General features: G+C 44.6%; 1 protein-coding gene across 22 annotated transcripts in view; it reads right to left on the bottom strand.

Moving 5' to 3' along the window:
- The window catches only part of MARK2 (microtubule affinity regulating kinase 2), a 148235-nt gene that overhangs the window by 20347 nt on the left and 109505 nt on the right, over positions 1-18383 (bottom strand). For all 22 annotated transcript variants that reach the window (XM_070766109.1, XM_070766112.1, XM_070766123.1 and 19 more), the window contains exons 6-10: positions 15123-15193; positions 13298-13354; positions 8897-9133; positions 6435-6554; positions 901-1000 (exon numbers count right to left, since the gene is read on the bottom strand). In XM_070766109.1, the coding sequence (XP_070622210.1) occupies positions 901-1000; positions 6435-6554; positions 8897-9133; positions 13298-13354; positions 15123-15193 (585 nt within the window). The remainder of the gene's footprint in view (positions 1-900; positions 1001-6434; positions 6555-8896; positions 9134-13297; positions 13355-15122; positions 15194-18383) is intronic.

Genomic DNA, 18383 nt, shown 5'->3' with positions numbered 1-18383 from the left:
AAAAAAATCATTTTTTTTCTACCGGCCCTGTGTACCTGACCGGACCCGTAGGAGCCCATCACTGCCCAGGCCCCTCATTGAGGGCTGCGTCAGATCTGTGTTTGACCTTGGTGGGAGGGGAGGGGGGGTGAGGGGCATGGCCAGGGTAGGCGTGGCTAGTTCAACGTCACATCATCAGGGCTCCCGTTTTTGGCCATGATCGCCTTCCCCCAATAAAAACGGAGCTTGGGGGTGGTCACACGAACTCTGGGGGGTTTTTTTGCTGGTGGAGATACCAATATCTATTTTCTATCTATCTATTTTCTATCTATCTATTTTCTATCTATCTATCTATCTATCTATCTATCTATCTTCTATCTATCTATCTATCTATCTATCTATCTATCTATCTATCTCACTATCTATCTATCTATCTATCTATCTATCTATGCATCTATCCATTTATCTATCTATCTATCTATCTATGCATCTATCTATCTATCTATCTATCTATCTATCTATCTATCTATCTATCTATCTATCATTCATCCATTCAATTTTTATGCCGCCCTTCTCCTTAGACTCAGGGCGGCTTACAACATGTTAGCAATAGCACTTTTTTAACAGAGCCAGCCTATTGCCCCCACAATCCGGGTCCTCATTTGACCCACCTCGGAAGGATGGAAGGCTGAGTCAACCTTGAGCCGGGGATGAGATTTGAACCGCTGACCTACAGATCTAGCAGTCAGCTTCAGTGGCCTGCAGTACAGCACTCTACCTGCTGCGCCACCCCGGCTCTGTTTTCAGGACAGGGCCAGATTAAAAGCACCCTGCGGGCTGAATCTGGCCCACGGGCCTTGAGTTTGACACGCCCCCCCCCCCCCCCCGGCTTAACCCACCGCCCCCTTCCTGACGCCGTACCTGTCCGCCGAGGGTCCTTGTAGTCTGGCAGAGGTTCCACGTAAGGCTTCAATTCGTCGTCTTCGTGACCCACATTCATCCAGCGGTCTTTCATGATTTGCTAGCGGGAGGAGGGAAGGAGAGGCAGTAGTTAGATCTACAGGGGTGGGGAGGAGAACGGGAGGATGATGCCAACAGTCACTTTGATGATACAGGAAATAGTATAAGGGCAGACTAGATGGACCATGAGGTCTTTTTCTGCCGTCAGTCTTCCATGTTTCTATGTTTCTATACGTAGACTTCAACTCTCACGCTGGGCTCAGTAAATTCTGGGAGGTCAAGTCCACAAGTCATAAAAGGGGCCATTATTCCCCCCACCACTGATGGGGGGGGGGGAGAGAGAGATATCTGGCATCGGACCAGAATACCTCCGGGACCGCCTTCTGACGCACGAATCCCAGCGACCGATTAGGTCCCACAGAGTCGGCCTTCTCCAGGTCCCGTCGACTAAACAATGCCGTCTGGCGAGACCCAGGGGAAGAGCCTTCTCTGTGGCGGCCCCGGTCCTCTGGAATCAACTCCCCCCCGTATATCAGGACTGCCCCCACTCTCTCCTTGCCTGTTGTAAACTCTTAAAAACCCGCCTCTGCCTCCAGGCATGGGGAAATTGATTCCCCTCGGCCGTCCTGTTTTATGTATGGTTTGTTTGGGATGTATGATTGTTTTTTAAATCAAGGGTCTTTAATGTTTTTAATCATTGGATTTGTATTGTATATTGTGGTTGTGAGCTGTTCTGAATCTTCAGAGAGGGGTGGTATACAAATCGAATGAATGAATGAATGAATGAATGAATGAATGAATGAATGAATGAATGAATGAATAAATAAATACATTTTTTGATCCTGAAATCAAGCACCTATTCACGGCAGATGAATGATCTGTCCTCGCTAACAAAGGCAGAAAGGACCGGCGCCTTTTCCCCCAACCCAACCGCTAATTATGAAATTAAAATTTCGCAAGACCGGGATGGACTTGCACTGTGCAAAAATAAAAAGATCAACGTGCCCTGGTGAAATGAGCCACCAAATCCGGTGACGGAAGAGCTTCCGGCCCACGACTCTGTAACCACGACAGGCAGTCCTCGACTTGCGACGGAGCCCAAAATTTATGCAGCGAAGCCTACGTTTTGTGGGGGCCGTTAAGTGACTTTTGCCCCATTTCATAGCCTTTCTTGGCCACCGTCGGGAAGTGGATCGCTGCGGCTGTTAATTTACTAATTTACTGTTAATTTCCCTTCTTGCTCACAACGGGAGTTGGACTAGATCAACAGTCAGAAACTGGTGGCCCATGAGAAAATTTTGGTGGCCCGCAGAAAAATTATTTGCATTTTTTAAAATATTGCACTAAATCGGAGGTCCTCAATTCATTTCAATTCAATTCAATTTATTAGATTTGTATGCCGCCCCTCTCCGAAGACTCGGGGCGGCTCACAACAATAATAAAAACAATATTCTAGCGAAAACAAATCTAATATTAAAAAGCACATAAAAACCCTATCAAATTTTAAAAAGCAAACAACATATACATACCCAAACATAAACATAAAAAAGCCTGGGGGAAAAGGTGTCTCAACTCCCCCATGCCTGACGGTATAGATGGGTCTTGAGTAATTTACGAAAGACAAGGAGTGTGGGGGCAGTTCTAATCTCCGGGGGGAGTTGATTCCAGAGGGCCGGGGCTGCCACAAAGAAGGCTCTTCCCCTGGGGTCCGCCAAATGACATTGGGACCTTATCGGTCGCTGGGATTCATGCGGTAGCAGGCAGTTCCGGAGATACTCCGGTCCAATGCCATGCAGGGCTTTAAAGGTCATAACCAACACTTGGAATTGTGACCGGAAGCTGATCGGCAGCCAATGCAGGTCACGGAGTGTTGCAGAAACGTGGGCGAATCTAGGAAGCCCCACGATGGCTCTCGCGGCCACGTTCTGCACGATCTGAAGTTTCCGAACACTTTTCAAAGGTAGCCCCATGTAGAGAGCGTTGCAGTAATCGAACCTCGAGGTGATGAGGGCATGAGCGACTGTGAGCAGTGACTCCCTGTCCAAACTATGGCCCCTGAGCCGGATACGTGCAATAAATGGTTGTGTTGCTGCAGAGAGTCTCCAGGGGTCGGTTTCCTGGCCTTGCACCCCCGCAAGCCTTCCCTCTGCTTGGAAAGCCTATGCTGCTAGTCCTCAGTGAGAAGGGGCACCTGCTGAGCCTCCTTCTCGGTCAGGTCCCATTTGAACTGAGCTGTTTGGCCTCAGCTGCTGACCTGGCCGACTGTGTGTTGTGTGAACTCCACCTACTGGCTATGTTTGTGCAAGGCACCAACCTAGTCAGGGGATTCCCACGAGCGCGGATAGTCCTCGACTTACGACAGTTCGTGTCAAGGATTAACTCAATACTAGGCGTTACCATATAAGGTAAAAAGAAGGATGTCAGCATGTTGATGGATGCTGAATCATAGGGTGTAAGCTGCAACCTGATTGGGCCAGAGCATTATAAAATGCAAAGCAACTTTACAATGATTGGTTGGTGGTAATGTTGGCTGGCTGGAGCAGTTTTGAGTGCGAGTTAATTATTGAGTTAGAGCTGTAGTGTTGATAAGGAGAAACCTGGTGTAAGTAAGCTTTACTGCATATACCACTCGAAACAGAACTCCCTACAAAACTAGACTGACTGACAATCCTGGGTCTTGAAAGTTTAGACTACGACGCCTTAAACATGATCTAAGTATTGCCCCCAAGATCATATGCTGCAACGTCCTGCCTGTCAAAGGCTACTTCAGCTTCAACCACAACAACACAAGAGCACAAAACAGATTCAAGCTTAATATTAACCGCTCCAAACCTGACTGTAAAAAATATGACTTTAGTCATCGGGTTGTTGAAGCGTGGAACTCATTATCGGACTCCGTAGTGTCATCCCCTAACCCCCAACATTAATTAATTAATCAATTAATCAATTAATAAATCAATCAATCAATCAATTAATTAATTAATTTGATTTGTATGCCGCCCCTCTCCGCAGACTCGGGGCGGCTAACAGCAATAATAAAACAGTGTACAATAATAATCCAATACTAAAAACAATTAAAAACCCATTAATATAAAACCCAAACATACATACAGACATACCATGCATAAAATTGTAAAGGTTTAGGGGGAAAGGGTATCTCAATTCCCCCATGCCTGGCGGCAGAGGTGGGTTTTAAGCAGCTTACGAAAGGCAACGAGGGTGGGGGGAGTTGGTTCCAGAGGGCCGGGGCCGCCACAGAGAAGGCTCTTCCCCTGGGTCCCGCCAAGCGGCATTGTTTAGTTGACGGGACCCGGAGAAGACCCACTCTGTGGGACCTAACTGGTCGCTGGGATTCGTGCAGCAGAAGGCAGTCCCTGAGATAATCTGAGACTATCCACAGTTGACCAGATTCCTAAGAGGTCAGTAAGGGGCGTGCATAAGGTGAAAAACAATTTATAACAAATCTAAATTTCTACTAAAAACATTTTAAAAACCCCATTTTCTAAACACACTACTATAACCTTCATTATGTATTATTGTGTATTGGACAAAATAAATAAATAAATATAGTTAAAGCAAAGTTTGTTCCTGTAAATAGAAGACTAAGACAGAAGATATTTGGATTGCACTGAAGAGTAAAAACTGTTTACTACAAAAGTGTCCTCGGTATTTCTCTGCACCGATTCCTAAATTGCCACACTATAAATTCTGGTCCTGCTGTGTAGCTCTGTATATCCCGACAGTTCATTTAGTGATCAAAGTTACCGTCGCAGCATCCCTGTGGTTACGCGATCCAAATTCATACAACTGGCAACTCACTCACATTTATGACATTTGTGGGGAGGGTCCTGTGATCCTCCTTTTGTGACCTTATGGCACTTAACAGCTGGCTGACTAACTTAAGAAACGAAGGGATTCGCTGAACAGCCGTTGGCTGTTAAGGTCGTAAAATGAGGCAAAACTCCATTTAACACACGGCTCCGCTCAGCAACGTAAATTATTTGGTCTCCGTTGTGGTTGTTAAGTCGAGGGCTACCTGTAAAACGTTATCCTTCTGGATCAACCACAGGTAACAGCATCAGTTCTAGAAGGGAGGGAGAGAAGAAGAGGAGGAGGAAGAGGAAGGAGGAGGAAGACGATTGTGCAATCCTTGGTGGTTGTCTTGCAGACATTTCGTGACCCAGCTAGATAGCATCATCAGTTCTAGAAGGGAGGGGGCTTGGCCCTCTGTTTATATTTTAATAGCTTGCTTGCAGAGGGTAAATCCTTCTCCCTTCTAGCACTGACGAAGCTGGGTCATGAAGTTCAGAGAATATCAAGCACTCTACAGTCCTTCTCCCTCCTCTTCTTCCTCCTCCTCCTCTCCACATTCCCCATTCCCTTCTAGCAGTGATGGCGTTCCCTAGTTGGGTCTTGAAAGGTCTACAAGAAAACCACTAAGTTCAGAGAATATCAAACACTCTACAATCCTCCTTCTCCTATCCTCCTCTTCTTCCTCCTTCTTTTCTTCCTCCTCCTCCTCTCCACACTCCCCATTCCCTTCTAGCACTGATGACGTTCCCTACTTGGGTCTTGAAAGGTCTACAAGAAAACCACTAAGTTCAGAGAATATCAAACACTCTACAATCCTCCTTCTCCTATCCTCCTCTTCTTCCTCCTTCTTTTCTTCCTCCTCCTCCTCTCCACAATCCCCATTCCCTTCTAGCACTGATGACGTTCCCTAGTTGGGTCTTGAAAGGTCTACAATAAAACCACTAAGTTCAGAGAATATCAAACACTCTACAGTTCTCCTTCTCCTCTTTCTCCTCCTCTTCCTCCTTCTTTTCTTTCTCCTCCTCCTCTCCACAATCCACATTCCCTTCTAGCACTGATGACGTTCCCTAGTTGGGTCTTAAAAGGTCTACAAGAAAACCACTAAGTTCAGAGAATATCAAACACTCTACAGTTCTCCTTCTCCTCTTCCTCCTCTTCTTCCTCCTTCTTTTCTTCCTCCTCCTCCTCTCCACACTCCCCATTCCCTTCTAGCACTGATGACATTCCCTAGTTGGGTCTTGAAAAGTCTGCAAGAAAACCACCCAGCTCAGAGAATATCAAACACTCTACAGTCCTCCTTCTCCTCTTCTTCCTCCTTCTCTTCCTCCTCCTCCTCTCCACAATCCCCATTCCCTTCTAGCACTGATGACGTTCCCTACTTGGGTCTTGAAAGGTCTACAAGAAAACCACCGAGCTCGGAGAGCACCAAGGACCCCCCCCATTCATTCATTCATTCATTCATTCATTCATTCATTCATTCATTTATTGGATTTATATGCCGCCCCTCTCCGAAGACTAAGGTATTTTCAACTCTGAGCTACAAATGTTTCCCTTTCTTGACCTCCAAGGATTCTTTGTGTGGGTGTGTGGGTGGGGTGTGCGTGTTTCCCAAGGAAACTCCAAAGGGGAGGCCGCACCAGAGGTTATTCGTATTTCTCCAAGGGCCCCTTCCAGACACTCACCTCTAAAGTGCCTCTCTTGCTAGGGTTCAGGATGAGGAATTTCTTCAGCAGGTTCTCACAGTCCGTGGACATGTAGAAGGGGATGCGATACTTCCCCCTCAAAACCCGTTCTCGCAGCTCCTGAAAAGGGAGAAGAGGGGATATTATGGGGGGGTGTTTGTGCGTGTGCGGGGTAGAAAAACATTTATTTTAAGCCAGACCAGTGCAAGGGGGCACACTCTCCTTCAAGAGAGCTAGAAGCTTCATCTTAAATGTTTTATTTTTTAAAAAAAAATATTTTAAATGCAACGCATGTTTCTGAATTGTGAGCCGGCCGGAGGTGGTGGGGGAAGCGAAAAACTGCCCCTTTTTGGACATTTTGGGGCCTCCTAGGCTGCCCCATTTTTCACCTTCCCCATCTCCAGAACCAAAATCCACAGGAACTGAATGTAAACATGCCTGGGATAAACATAGATCCATCCTAAGATAAAATACAGGAAATAGTATCAGGGCAGATTAGATGGACCATGAGGTCTTTTTCTGCCATCAGTCTTCTATGTTTCTATTCTGCAGTCAAAAAAAGGCTCATTTTTTAGCCTGGGGTTTTTTTTTTGGCCTCCTGGGGTGTCTGCGCACCCCGTATTTCACCCCCCTTCCTCCAGAACGCCTTAGAAACATAGAAACATAGAAGACTGACGGCAGAAAAAGACCTCATGGTCCATCTAGTCTGCCCTTATACTATTTCCTGTATTTTAGGATGGGTATATGTTTATCCCAGGCATGTTTAAATTCAGTTACTGTGGATTTACCAACCACGTCTGTTGGAAGTTTGTTCCAAGGATCTACTACTCTTTCAGTAAAATAATATTTTCTCACGTTGCTTCTGATCTTTCCCCCAACTAGCCTCAGATTGTGCCCCCTTGTCCTTGGGTTCACTTTCCTATTAAAAACACTTCCCCCCTGGACCTTATTTAACCCTTTAACATATTTAAATGTTTCGATCGTGTCCCCCCTTTCCCTTCTGTCCTCCGGATTGAGTTCATGAAGTCTTTCCTGATATGTTTTATGCTGAAGACCTTCCACCATTCTTGTAGCCCGTCTTTGGACCCATTCAATTTTGTCAATATCTTTTTGTAGGTGAGGTCTCCAGAACTGAACACAGTACTCCAAATGTGGTCTCACCAGCACTCTATATAGTGGGATCACAACCTCCCCCTTCCTGCTTGTTATACCTCTAGCTATGCAGCCAAGCATTCTACTCACTTTCCCTACTGCCTGACTGCATTGTTCACCCATTTGGAGACTGTCAGAAATCACTACCCCTAAATCTTTCTCTTCTGACATTTTTGCTAACACAGAACTGCCAATGCAATACTCAGATTGAGGAATCCTTTTCCCCAAGTGCATTATTTTACATTTGGAAACTTTAAACTGCAGTTTCCTTACCTTTCAGTTCCAGCCCGCTGGGCTCACCCAAAGGGTGGCTGGAGCGATATGGGCAGGGCAGCTTTGTGACTGGATTAATAGCTTTAGTGGGCCGCATGGGGCCCGTGGCCAGTAGTTTGAGTTCCCCTGCTCTATAGGAATAAAACTGTGACCGAATCTGAAGGTTCTGCTTTGGGTATCAGAGAGAGCCCCCTTCCCCGAACGTAACAAGGAAAACAGGTTGCCAAGGAGACATGCAGAGTCTCAGACAATCCTGGAGGCTAAGCATCACTTTATATAGTCTGGAGGACAGAAGGCAAAGGGGGGACATGATCGAAGCATTTAAATATGTGAAAGGGTTAAATAAGGTCCAGGAGGGAAGTGCTTTTAATAGGGAAGTGAAGGACAAGGGGACACAATTTGAGGTGAGTTGGGGGAAAGATCAGAAGTAACGTGAGAAAATATTATTTGACTGAAAGAGTAGTAGATGCTTGGAACAAACTTCCAGCAGACATAGTTGATAAAATCCACAGTCACTGAATTTAAACATGCCTGGGACAAACATAGATCCATCCTAAACACAGGAAATAGTATCAGGGCAGACTAGATGGACCAGAAGGCCTGTTTTCTGCCGTCAATCTTCTATGTTTCAAAAAAATCAAGGGAACGCTCCAAGAACCCATCCTAGATCTGAATGAATGAAATATTCTCATGGAATACTTTGTTCTGTACAAAGTTGAATGTGCACAACAACCGATGAAATTGATGGTCAATCAGTGTTGCTTCCTAAGTGGACAGTTTGATTTCACAGGCGTTCGATTTACTTGGAGTTATATTGTGTTGTTTATGTGTTCCCTTTAATTTTATTTTTTTGAGCAGTGTTTGTCCCAGATAGAAGGGAGTGAACTGCCAGTCATATTTTCTGCGGTTCCCCGCCTTCCTACTTCCTGTCGAATATTATTATTATTATTATTATTATTAATAATAATAATAATAATAATAATTTATTAGATTTGTATGCCGCCCCTCTCCGAAGACTCGAAAGAAGGCCGTGGTACCTTGAGGTTCTGCCCGTCGAAAGGCAGGGAGCCGCTGACCAGTGTGTAGAGAATAACCCCGAGGCTCCAGACATCCACCTCGGGCCCGTCGTACTTCTTGCCCTGGAACAATTCGGGCGCGGCATACGGGGGGCTCCCGCAGAACGTGTCGAGCTTGTTGCCGAACGTGAATTCGTTGCTGAAACCGAAGTCGGCGATCTTGATGTTCATGTCGGCATCTAAGAGCAGGTTTTCTGCCTGGGGAGAGGAAGAGGAGGGGGAGAAACTGAGAAGGGGGTCAAGCAACCAGGGTGATGAAGGGCCTGGAGGCTAAAACATGCAAAGAACCATTGCAGGAACTGGGCATGGTTAGTCTAGTGCAGTGTTCCCCAACCTTGGCAACTTGAAGAGATCTGGACTTCAACTCCCAGAATTCCCCAGCCAGCCAATGCTGGCTGGGGAATTCTGGGAGTTGAAGTCCAGATCTCTTCAAGTTGCCAAGGTTGGGAAACACTGGTCTAGTGAAGAGGTCAGTGGCCAAAGATAAAAATATTTTTAACATTTTATTTTAAATAATCAAATACGATTGTTTAAACTGTCCCGCAGCCAGTTGGCTAAGGCGAATTATATCAAATTCTAGTTTTGAAAGCCCGAGAGCTATTTTGCTCACAGGGCTTCAGGCTGGGAAGAAAAAAAAAAGGAATACAGGGGCACTTGATGTTCAATATTAATGTTCACAGAAGGGGCAGGGAATTCGATATACTCTGGGGGGGGGGACACAAGGATTGAGGGCAGAAGCCGCATGCTCCAGCTGTCCTGGGCTCTAACACCAGATGCTGGCTGGCCCTGGATGAAAGGCACTTCAAGAGCTTCTGGCTGGGGAAAAAGGGGACTTGCCTTAAGGCTGCTTTTCAAACCATGGGCTGTTACACCAGGCATGGTCAACGGGAAGGATGGGTGGGGCTGGAGGCAATGGGTAGAGAAAGTCCGGTGAAACTTCAAATCTGAATCAGCGAGCTAGATCAGTGTTTTTCAACCAGTGTGCCGTGAGACATGGTCAGGTGTGCCGCGAAGCTCAGAGAGAGAAAGAAAACAAGAGAGAGAGAGAGAGAGAGAAAGCAAGAGAGAGAGAGAGAAAACAAGAGAGAAAGAAAGAGAGAGAGAGAGAAAGCGAGAGAGAAAAAGAAAACAAGAGAGAGAGAAATAAAACAAGAGAGAGAGAAAGAGAGAAAGCAAGAGAGAGAGAGAAAGAAAGAAAACAAGAGAGAGAGAGAAAGCAAGAGAGAGAGAGAGAGAGAAAGCAAGAGAGAGAGAGAGAGAGAAAGCAAGAGAGAAAGAAAGAGAGAGAGAGAGAGAAAGAAAGCAAGAGAGAAAAAGAAAGAAAGAGAGAGAGAAAGAAAGAGAGAGAGAAAGAAAGAGAGAGAGAAAGAAAGAAAGAAAGCAAGAGAGAAAAAGAAAACAAGAGAGAGAAAAATAAAACAAGAGAGAGAGAAAGAGAGAAAGCAAGAGAGAGAGAGAAAGAAAGAAAACAAGAGAGAGAAAAATAAAACAAGAGAGAGAGAAAGAGAGAAAGCAAGAGAGAGAAAGAAAGAAAGCAAGAGAGAGAAAAATAAAACAAGAGAGAGAGAAAGAGAGAGAGAGAAAGAGAGAGAAAAAGAAAAGAGAAAGAAAGCAAGCAATGGAGAGAGCAAGAGAGAGGAAAAGAGAGAAAGAGAGGGAGGGAAGGTGGGAAAGAGAAAGACATAGAGGGAGGTAGGGAGAAAGAGAGCAAAAAAGAGAGGAAGGAAGGAAGAGAGAAAGAAAGAGGGATGGAGAGAGAGAGAGAAAAAAAGAGAGAGAAAGAAGGAGAGAGAGAGAAATAGAGTGAAAGGGAGGAAGAGAGAAAAAAAATTGGTCCAAACTTTTTTTAGCGCCCCCCCCCCCCCCCCAACTCAATGTGCCCCAGGGTTTTGTAAATGTAAAAAATGTGCCGTGGCTCAAAAAAGGTTGAAAATCACTGAGCTAGATAACAAAGATCTGCAGACTAACAAGCGTTGGAAGGGATCTTGTAGGTCCTCTAGCCCTTGCTTGATTGAATAAAAGACCATGCTGGACCAAAGGCCTGTCCAGTCTCTTCCCAAAAACCTCCAGGGTTGGGCCCCCCAAAACTTCTGGTGGCAAGCCGTTCCACTGATGAATTGTTCTCGCTGTCAGGAAATTTCTCCGTATTAGCATATCGTTCCTGCCAAACTAGCTAAGATAGATAAAAATCAACCTTCTAACTGCTGGAAATGCAAAAAAAGAATACGGAACCTATTATCACTTATGGTGGGAAAGTCCCAAATTTTTTGGAAACCAATAGGAAAGATGAAATTTTAGATTTTAATCTGGATAAAACCCCAGAGTGTTTCCTCTTAGGAATTATACGACAACATCTCAGTAAAAAAATCACACATATTTGGTCATCCATATTACAACTGTGGCAAGAATAGCCTTCGTCCAAATGTGGAAAAATGAAGGAATACGGTATCACAGGAAGAGCAGATACTGGAGAAAATTACATGTTGTGCAGAAATGGTTAAGTTAACAATAGAATTAAGAAACAATGATTTATTTTATCGTTAGCTTGAAAAAAGACCAAATCCGCCAAAAAAACCACCCTAAATTATTAATATGCAAAAGAAATTTACCTGGTGTTAAAGTTAATTGTATAAAGGAGATGAAGATATTTATAATAATTAAGACTATCCCTCTGTGGGTTTTTTGTCAATTTAATTACCATCCATAATCAGCAATTCATGTGTATTAAGTTATTTACAATAGGTTATAGAGAATGTATATAGTTAATATTATTATACAGACCTGTCAATCACTCGCCCGCTTCCTATTATGGTTTTTTTTGTTAATTTTATGTGTTTGTACTGTCCTTGTATGTTTGTTTATATATGTAAATAAAATTTAATAATTAATAATAAAAAGGTAATTTCTCCTTATTTCTAGGTTGCTTCTTTCTTTAATGATCTTCCACCTGTTACTTTGGGTCCTGCCTTCAGGTTCTCTGGAGCAGAGTTTCCCAACCTTTTTTGAGCCGCGGCACATTATTCATATTTTCAAAATTCTGGGGAACATTGAGGGGGGGGGAGGGCTAAAAAAAAGTTTGGACAAAAAAAAAAATCTCTCTCTTCCTCCCTTTCACTCTGTTTTCCCCTCCCTCTTTCTCTCTCTTCCTTCCTTCCCTTCTTTCTCTCTCTCCATCCCTCTTTCTTTCTTTCTTCCTCTCTTTTTTGCTCTCTCTCTCCCTCCTTCCCTCCCTCTATGTCTTTCTCTCTCTCTCTTCCCGCTCTCTTGCTCTCTCTGTCTCTCTTGCTATCTTTTTCTTTCTCTCTCTCTGCCTCTCTTGCTATGTCTCTCTTTCTCTCTCTCTCTATCTCTGTCTCTCTTGCTATCTCTTTCTTTGTCTCTCTCTCTTTCTCTGTCTCTCTTGCTATCTCTCTCTGTGTCTTGCTATCTCTCTTTCTCACTCTCTCTCTTGCTATCTCTCTCTCTCTGCCTCTCTTGCTATCTCTCTTTTTCTCTCTCTTGCTATCTCTCTTTCTCTCTCTCTCTCTGTCTCTCTTGCTATCTCTCTTTATTTATTTATTTCTCTCTCTCTCTTGCTATCTCTCTCTCTCCCTCTGCCTCTCTTGCTATCTCTTTTTCTCTCTGTCTTGTTATCTCTCTTTCTTTCTTTCTCACTCTCTCTCTTGCTATCTCTCTCTCTCTGCCTCTCTTGCTATCTCTCTTTTTCTCTCTCTCTCTCTTGCTATCTCTCTTTCTCTCTCTCTCTGTCTCGCTTGCTATCTCTTTCTCTCTCTCTCTCTCTGTCTCTCTTGCTATCTCTCTCTTTCTTTCTCTCTCTCTGTCTCTCTTGCTATCTCTCTTTCTTTCTTTCTTTCTCTCTCTGTCTCTCTTTCTCTCTCGTTACACCACGCCGACAACAGCGGCATCGGGCAGTAGCCAGGGGACAGCTGCGAGTGGGAGCTCCAGGTCGGAGGCACTGGCAGCACCCCGCCCAGCTGGAGTTTCCCTAGGAGCTTCGCGGCACATCTGACCATGTCTCGCGGCACACTGGTTGGGAAACGCTGCTCTGGAGAATAGGTGGAGCCCCTAAGATATTGGAATTCCGCTATCATGTCTCCCCTTCTCTTTGTTACACAAACTGTTCTTTGTATGTTTTAGCCTCCAGCCCCTTAATCGTCTTTGTTGTTCTTCTCTGCACTCTTTCTAGAGTCTCAACATAAATGGAAGAGCCAACAGTTGAAAACAAAAACTGGAGCTTTTTTGAACCCTGCTTAAAACAACATCATGAACCTGGCTTCCGATTGTGAGCGCTGCTTTGGCAAAAGGGCGAAATACGGCAGGTCGCGTGGGTAAACTGAAGCCTCCCCTGCTTGGTCCACTTACCTTCAAGTCTCTATGTACAATGAACTTTTGGTGACAGTACTGCACAGCAGACACTATCTGGAAGAGAAAGGGGGGGGAAAGGAGGGTGAAAAAGGGCAATTTCTTCATCAGGGTAACCATCCTCGCTCGAGTACCGCATCAACCCCAACATATTTCAGAGCTTCTTCGGGATTGTCGTCTGGAGGGGCCTAGGGAAAAGAGCCTTCTCTGTGGCGGCCCCAGCCCTCTGGAATAAGCTTCCCCCTGGAGATTTGCACTGCCCCCACCCTCCTCGCCTTCCGCAAGACACTTAAGACCCATCTCTGTTGCCAGGAAAGGGGCAGCTAGACCATGCCCCCTTCTTCTCTGACCATTAAATGTTATGTATGGATGTGATTGAGTAGACTGACTGTTTTTTTTAAACATAATGGGGATTTTAGCTTACTGTTTTAACTATTAGATTTGTATTCATATTGTTTTGTATTGTATGTTGTGAGCCGCTCCGGGTCCTCGGAGAAGGGTGGCATGCAAGTCTAATAAATAAATAATAATAATTGTGCTCCCTACCCCCCCACCCCCCAGTTGCTTAGAGTTTCAAAGTGAAGAAGGGAGCGAAGAAGTGGATGTGTCAATGCCTTTTCCAAGAAAGTTTTTTAAAAAATAAGCTGCATAAATTAGGCCCCATCGTTGCATCATTTCACACACAGCCTCTGGGAAAGCAGGTATGTGCAATGGGTGGGTGGGGGCTTGGCTTTTCCTGGAAGGGGGGGGCAAAGTTCTTGCAGCAGTGATCCAATGAGTCTCCCTCTTCCTCCTCTCCTTCCCGTGTTCAGTTCCCAAGTCCACCTCGATCTTTGTTTTACGACGTGTGACTAATGTTAAGGAACTGATTTTCGACTCTGACCTCCAGCTAATTATGATATGGCAAAAATGGCTTGAGTGGATCCGCAATAGAAATAAGACTTAGTAGTACAGGGCTTCAGTGTATACATAAAAGATTTAAGATTGAAATTTATTATATAGAGTGATACCTTGTCTTACAAACTTAATTGGTTCCGGGATGAGGTTCTTAAGGTGAAAAGTTTGTAAGACGAAACGATGTTTCCCATAGGAATCAATGGAAAAGCGATTAATGTGTGCAAGCCCCAAAATTCACCCCTAAGAAAGGAGATCAAAGGCAATGGGGACGCCCAGCTGTGAACCCCGAGGAATGAGAGTCAGGAGTTTTCATCCTAACACTGTTGTCGTTGTAACAAACTTGCTGCTTGACAACTGTGAAAATTTTGCTTCCCGGTTTGGGAAGGAAGATAAGGGTTTGTTTGTTTGTTTTAAAAAAAGCTTTTAATAAGCTTGCATTGTCAACATGGGGATGAATGGAAGGACGATGATAAACACCTCCGCATACCAAAAGGAAGGAAAAATCCAAGCCCGATCGGCCAACAAACGCCAGATTAAAAATGGTGCTTTTAGTCTGTTCGAAAAGGGGGATTTTTTGGGTTGTCTCCCCCAGTTGGGTGTTGCTGAACAATGAATGAAATTGTTCAGCAACACTCAACCAGGGGAGGCCAGCAAAGGAAGGGAATTTTTCCAGAATGAAATTGCAGCTATCTTTGAGTAGCACCTTCTATTTCCTCTACCACCCAGGCTTTTAAAAATTCAAAAAGCAGTGTTTATCAACCTGAGGATCCTAAGGGGTGGGGTTTGGTCAAGAAGCCAAATTCCACAAAGAGCAAAATTTGGGCAGCTGTTTCTCTCCCCACCTCCCCAAACCATGGGCATTTTGGCAGGCAGTTAATGGTGGCAGAGATCCCTTTGCACAGGTCAATAAAAAAGATGTAGCACCAACCTGTCGGAATTTTGCCCGCGCTTCCTTCTCTTTCATTCTTCCATGAGCCACTAAGTAGTCAAACACTTCGCCTGGAGGAAGGAAGGAAGGAAGGAAGGAAGGAAGGAAGAAAGAAAGAAAGAAAGAAGGAGAGAGGAGGGAATGAAGGAAAGAAAGAAAGAGGGGGCAGGGAAGGAAGGAAGGAAGGAAGAAAGAGGGGGGAATGAAGGAAAGAAAGAAAGAGAGATGGGGAGGGAAGGAAGGGAGAGAGAGAGAGAGAGAGAAAAAGAAAGAAAGAAAGAAAGAAAGAAAGAGAGAGAGAGGGGGGGAACGAAGGAAAGAAAGAAAGGGAGAGGGGGAGGGAAGGAAGAAAGAAAGAAAGAAAGAAAGAAAGGAGAGAGGAGGGAATGAAGGAAAGAAAGAGAGAGGGGGGAGGGGAGGAAGGAAGGAAGAAAGAAAGAGGGGGGAACGAAGGAAAGAAAGAAAGAAAGAGAGAGAGATGGGGAGGGAAGGAAGGGAGAGAGAGAGAGAAAAAGAAAGAAAAAAAGAAAGAAAGAGAGAGAGAGAGGGTGAACGAAGGAAAGAAAGAAAGGGAGAGGGGGGAGGGAAGGAAGGAAGGAAGAAAGAAAGAGATTGACACAGAAGGAGAGAGGGAGGGAGAGGAGAGAGAGGGAGAGAAAGAGAAGAGAGGGAGGAAAAAGGAGAGGGGGAGAGAGAAAGAGAAAAATGAAGCTGTTATTTTAATGACATGTAATCTTACAATCCTAAAAAGTAAACTATAAAAGAAATATAAATTGTTGTTGTTAAATTCAAGCTACACTGACTTAAAAGGAAAAGAACAATCACTTAATGAACAAAACTAGTATAACATTGAAAGAGTTTAGAACGAAATAAGATGCTATATATAATAACTGATCCAAAACATTAGTCAACAGCATAGTTGACATCTCTTGTTAACTGTTATATTTATGATTAGAGATATGTACATGTGTACATATGATATTTTTTTCTACGTGTATGTTTTTTTACGGCTTGTATTTGTGAGTGTTTGTCTATGTTGTTTGTTCTGAATGTTAATAATCAGTAAATATTTTTTTTTTTAAAAAAGAAGCTGTCTTTTAATTTGAAACAAAAAAATTCAATATAAATCAGGAAATCCAGTTAACCTCTTTTTTTCTTTTCTTTTTTTTGCTGCTGGGATACAACCACACCTAGACAAATGAGGAAGTTTGGCCCACAATAAGTGTTTCTCAACCTTGACTAAATTAAGATGGCTGGACTTCAACACCCAGCATTCCCTAGCCGGATGTCCAGCCATTTTGAAGCATGCTGGCCGTGGGATTCTAGGAGTTAGAAGTCCAGCCATCTTAAATAGAAACATAGAAACATAGAAGTCTGACGGCAGAAAAAGACCTCGTGGTCCATCTAGTCTGCTCCTATACTATTTCCTGTATTTTATCTTAGGATGGATCTATGTTTATCCCAGGCATGTTTACATTCAGTTCCTGTGGATTTACCAACCACGTCTGCTGGAAGTTTGTTCCAAGGATCTACTACTCTTTCAGTAAAATAATATTTTCTCATGTTGCCTTTGATCTTTCCCCCCAACTAACTTCAGATTGTGTCCCCTTGTTCTTGTGTTCACTTTCCTATTAAAAACACTTCCCTCCTGAACCTTATTTAACCCTTTAAGATATTTAAATGTTTCGATCATGTCCCCCCTTTTCCTTCTGTCCTCCAGACTCTACAGATGGAGTTCATGAAGTCTTTCCTGATACGTTTTATGCTTAAGACCTTCCACCATTCTTGTAGCCCGTCTTTGGACCCGTTCAATTTTGTCCATATCTTTTTGTAGGTGAGGTCTCCAGAACTGAACACAGTATTATTCCAAATGGGGTCTCACCAGCGTTCTATATAAGGGGATCACAATCTCCCTCTTCCTGCCTGTTATACCTCTAGCTATGCAGCCAAGCATCCTACTTGCTTTTCCTACCGCCCGACCACACTGCTCACCCATTTTGAGACTGTCAGAAATCACGACCCCTAAATCAGGCTGAGTGGGGGATTCTGGGAATTGAAGTCCACCCATTTTAAAAACATGCTGGCTGGGGAATTCTGGGAATTCAAAGCCGGCCTTGAAAGCACCCTGGCTGGGGAATTCTGGGAGTTGAAGTCCACCTATCTTAACACCGCTAACATTGAGAGCCATTGCTGCTCCAAAACGGCTAATTTCTGTCTCAAAACTGCTGCTACCAGAAGCAACGCTTGGCCTTCTTTTGAAGGGTGGGCAAGGCAGGTAACACCTGGAGGAGGGGCTCAGGCTGTTTTCCAAAGCACCAGAAGGCCAGACAAGGAACAACAGATGGAAGCTGACCAAGGAGAGATTATTCAACCTGGAAATTTCTGGACGGTGAGAGCGATCAAAGAAGTGGAACACAGACACTGCCTGCGGATATTGTAAGAGCTCCAATGCTTGAGACTTTCAAAGAGAGATTGGATGGCCATTTGTCTGAAATTATTTTATTATTATCATTTATTGGATTTGTATGCCGCCCCTCTCCGCAGACTCGGGGCGGCTAACAACAGTAACAAAACAGTATAATCCAATACTAAAAACAGTTAAAAACCCATTATATAAAAAAACCAAACATACATACAGACATACCATGCATAAAATTGTAAAGGCCTAGGGGGAAAGAGTATCTCAATTCCCCCATGCCTGGCGGCAGAGGTGGGTTTTAAGCAGCTTACGAAAGGCAAGGAGGGTGGGGGCAATTCTAATCTCTGGGGGGAGTTGGTTCCAGAGGGCTGGGGCCGCCACAGAGAAGGCTCTTCCCCTGGGTCTCGCCAAACGACATTGTTTGGTTGACGGGACCCGGAGAAGACCCACTCTGTGGGACCTAACTGGTCGCTGGGATTCGTGCGGCAGAAGGCGGTCCCTGTGATATTCTGGCCTGGTGCCATGAAGGGCTTTATAGGTCATAACCAACACTTTGAATTGTGACCGGAAACTATCGGCAACCAATGCAGACTGCGGAGTGTTGGTGTGACATGGGCATATTTGGGAAAGCCCATGATTGCTCTCGCAGCTGCATTCTGCACGATCTGAAATTTCCAAACACTTTTCAAAGGTAGCCCCATGTAAAGAGCGTTACAGTAGTCGAGCCTCGAGGTGATGAGGGCACGAGTGACTGTGAGCAGTGAGTCCTGGTCCAAATATGGCCGCAACTGGTGCACCAGGCGAACCTGGGCAAACGCCCCCCTCGCCACAGCTGAAAGGTG

The sequence above is a fragment of the Erythrolamprus reginae genome, chromosome 13 (assembly GCF_031021105.1).
Source record: "Erythrolamprus reginae isolate rEryReg1 chromosome 13, rEryReg1.hap1, whole genome shotgun sequence".
NCBI classification, from domain to species: domain Eukaryota; kingdom Metazoa; phylum Chordata; class Lepidosauria; order Squamata; family Dipsadidae; genus Erythrolamprus; species Erythrolamprus reginae.
The sequence above is the reverse complement of the archived record's forward strand: the minus strand, read 5'-3'. Positions and strand labels throughout refer to the sequence as shown.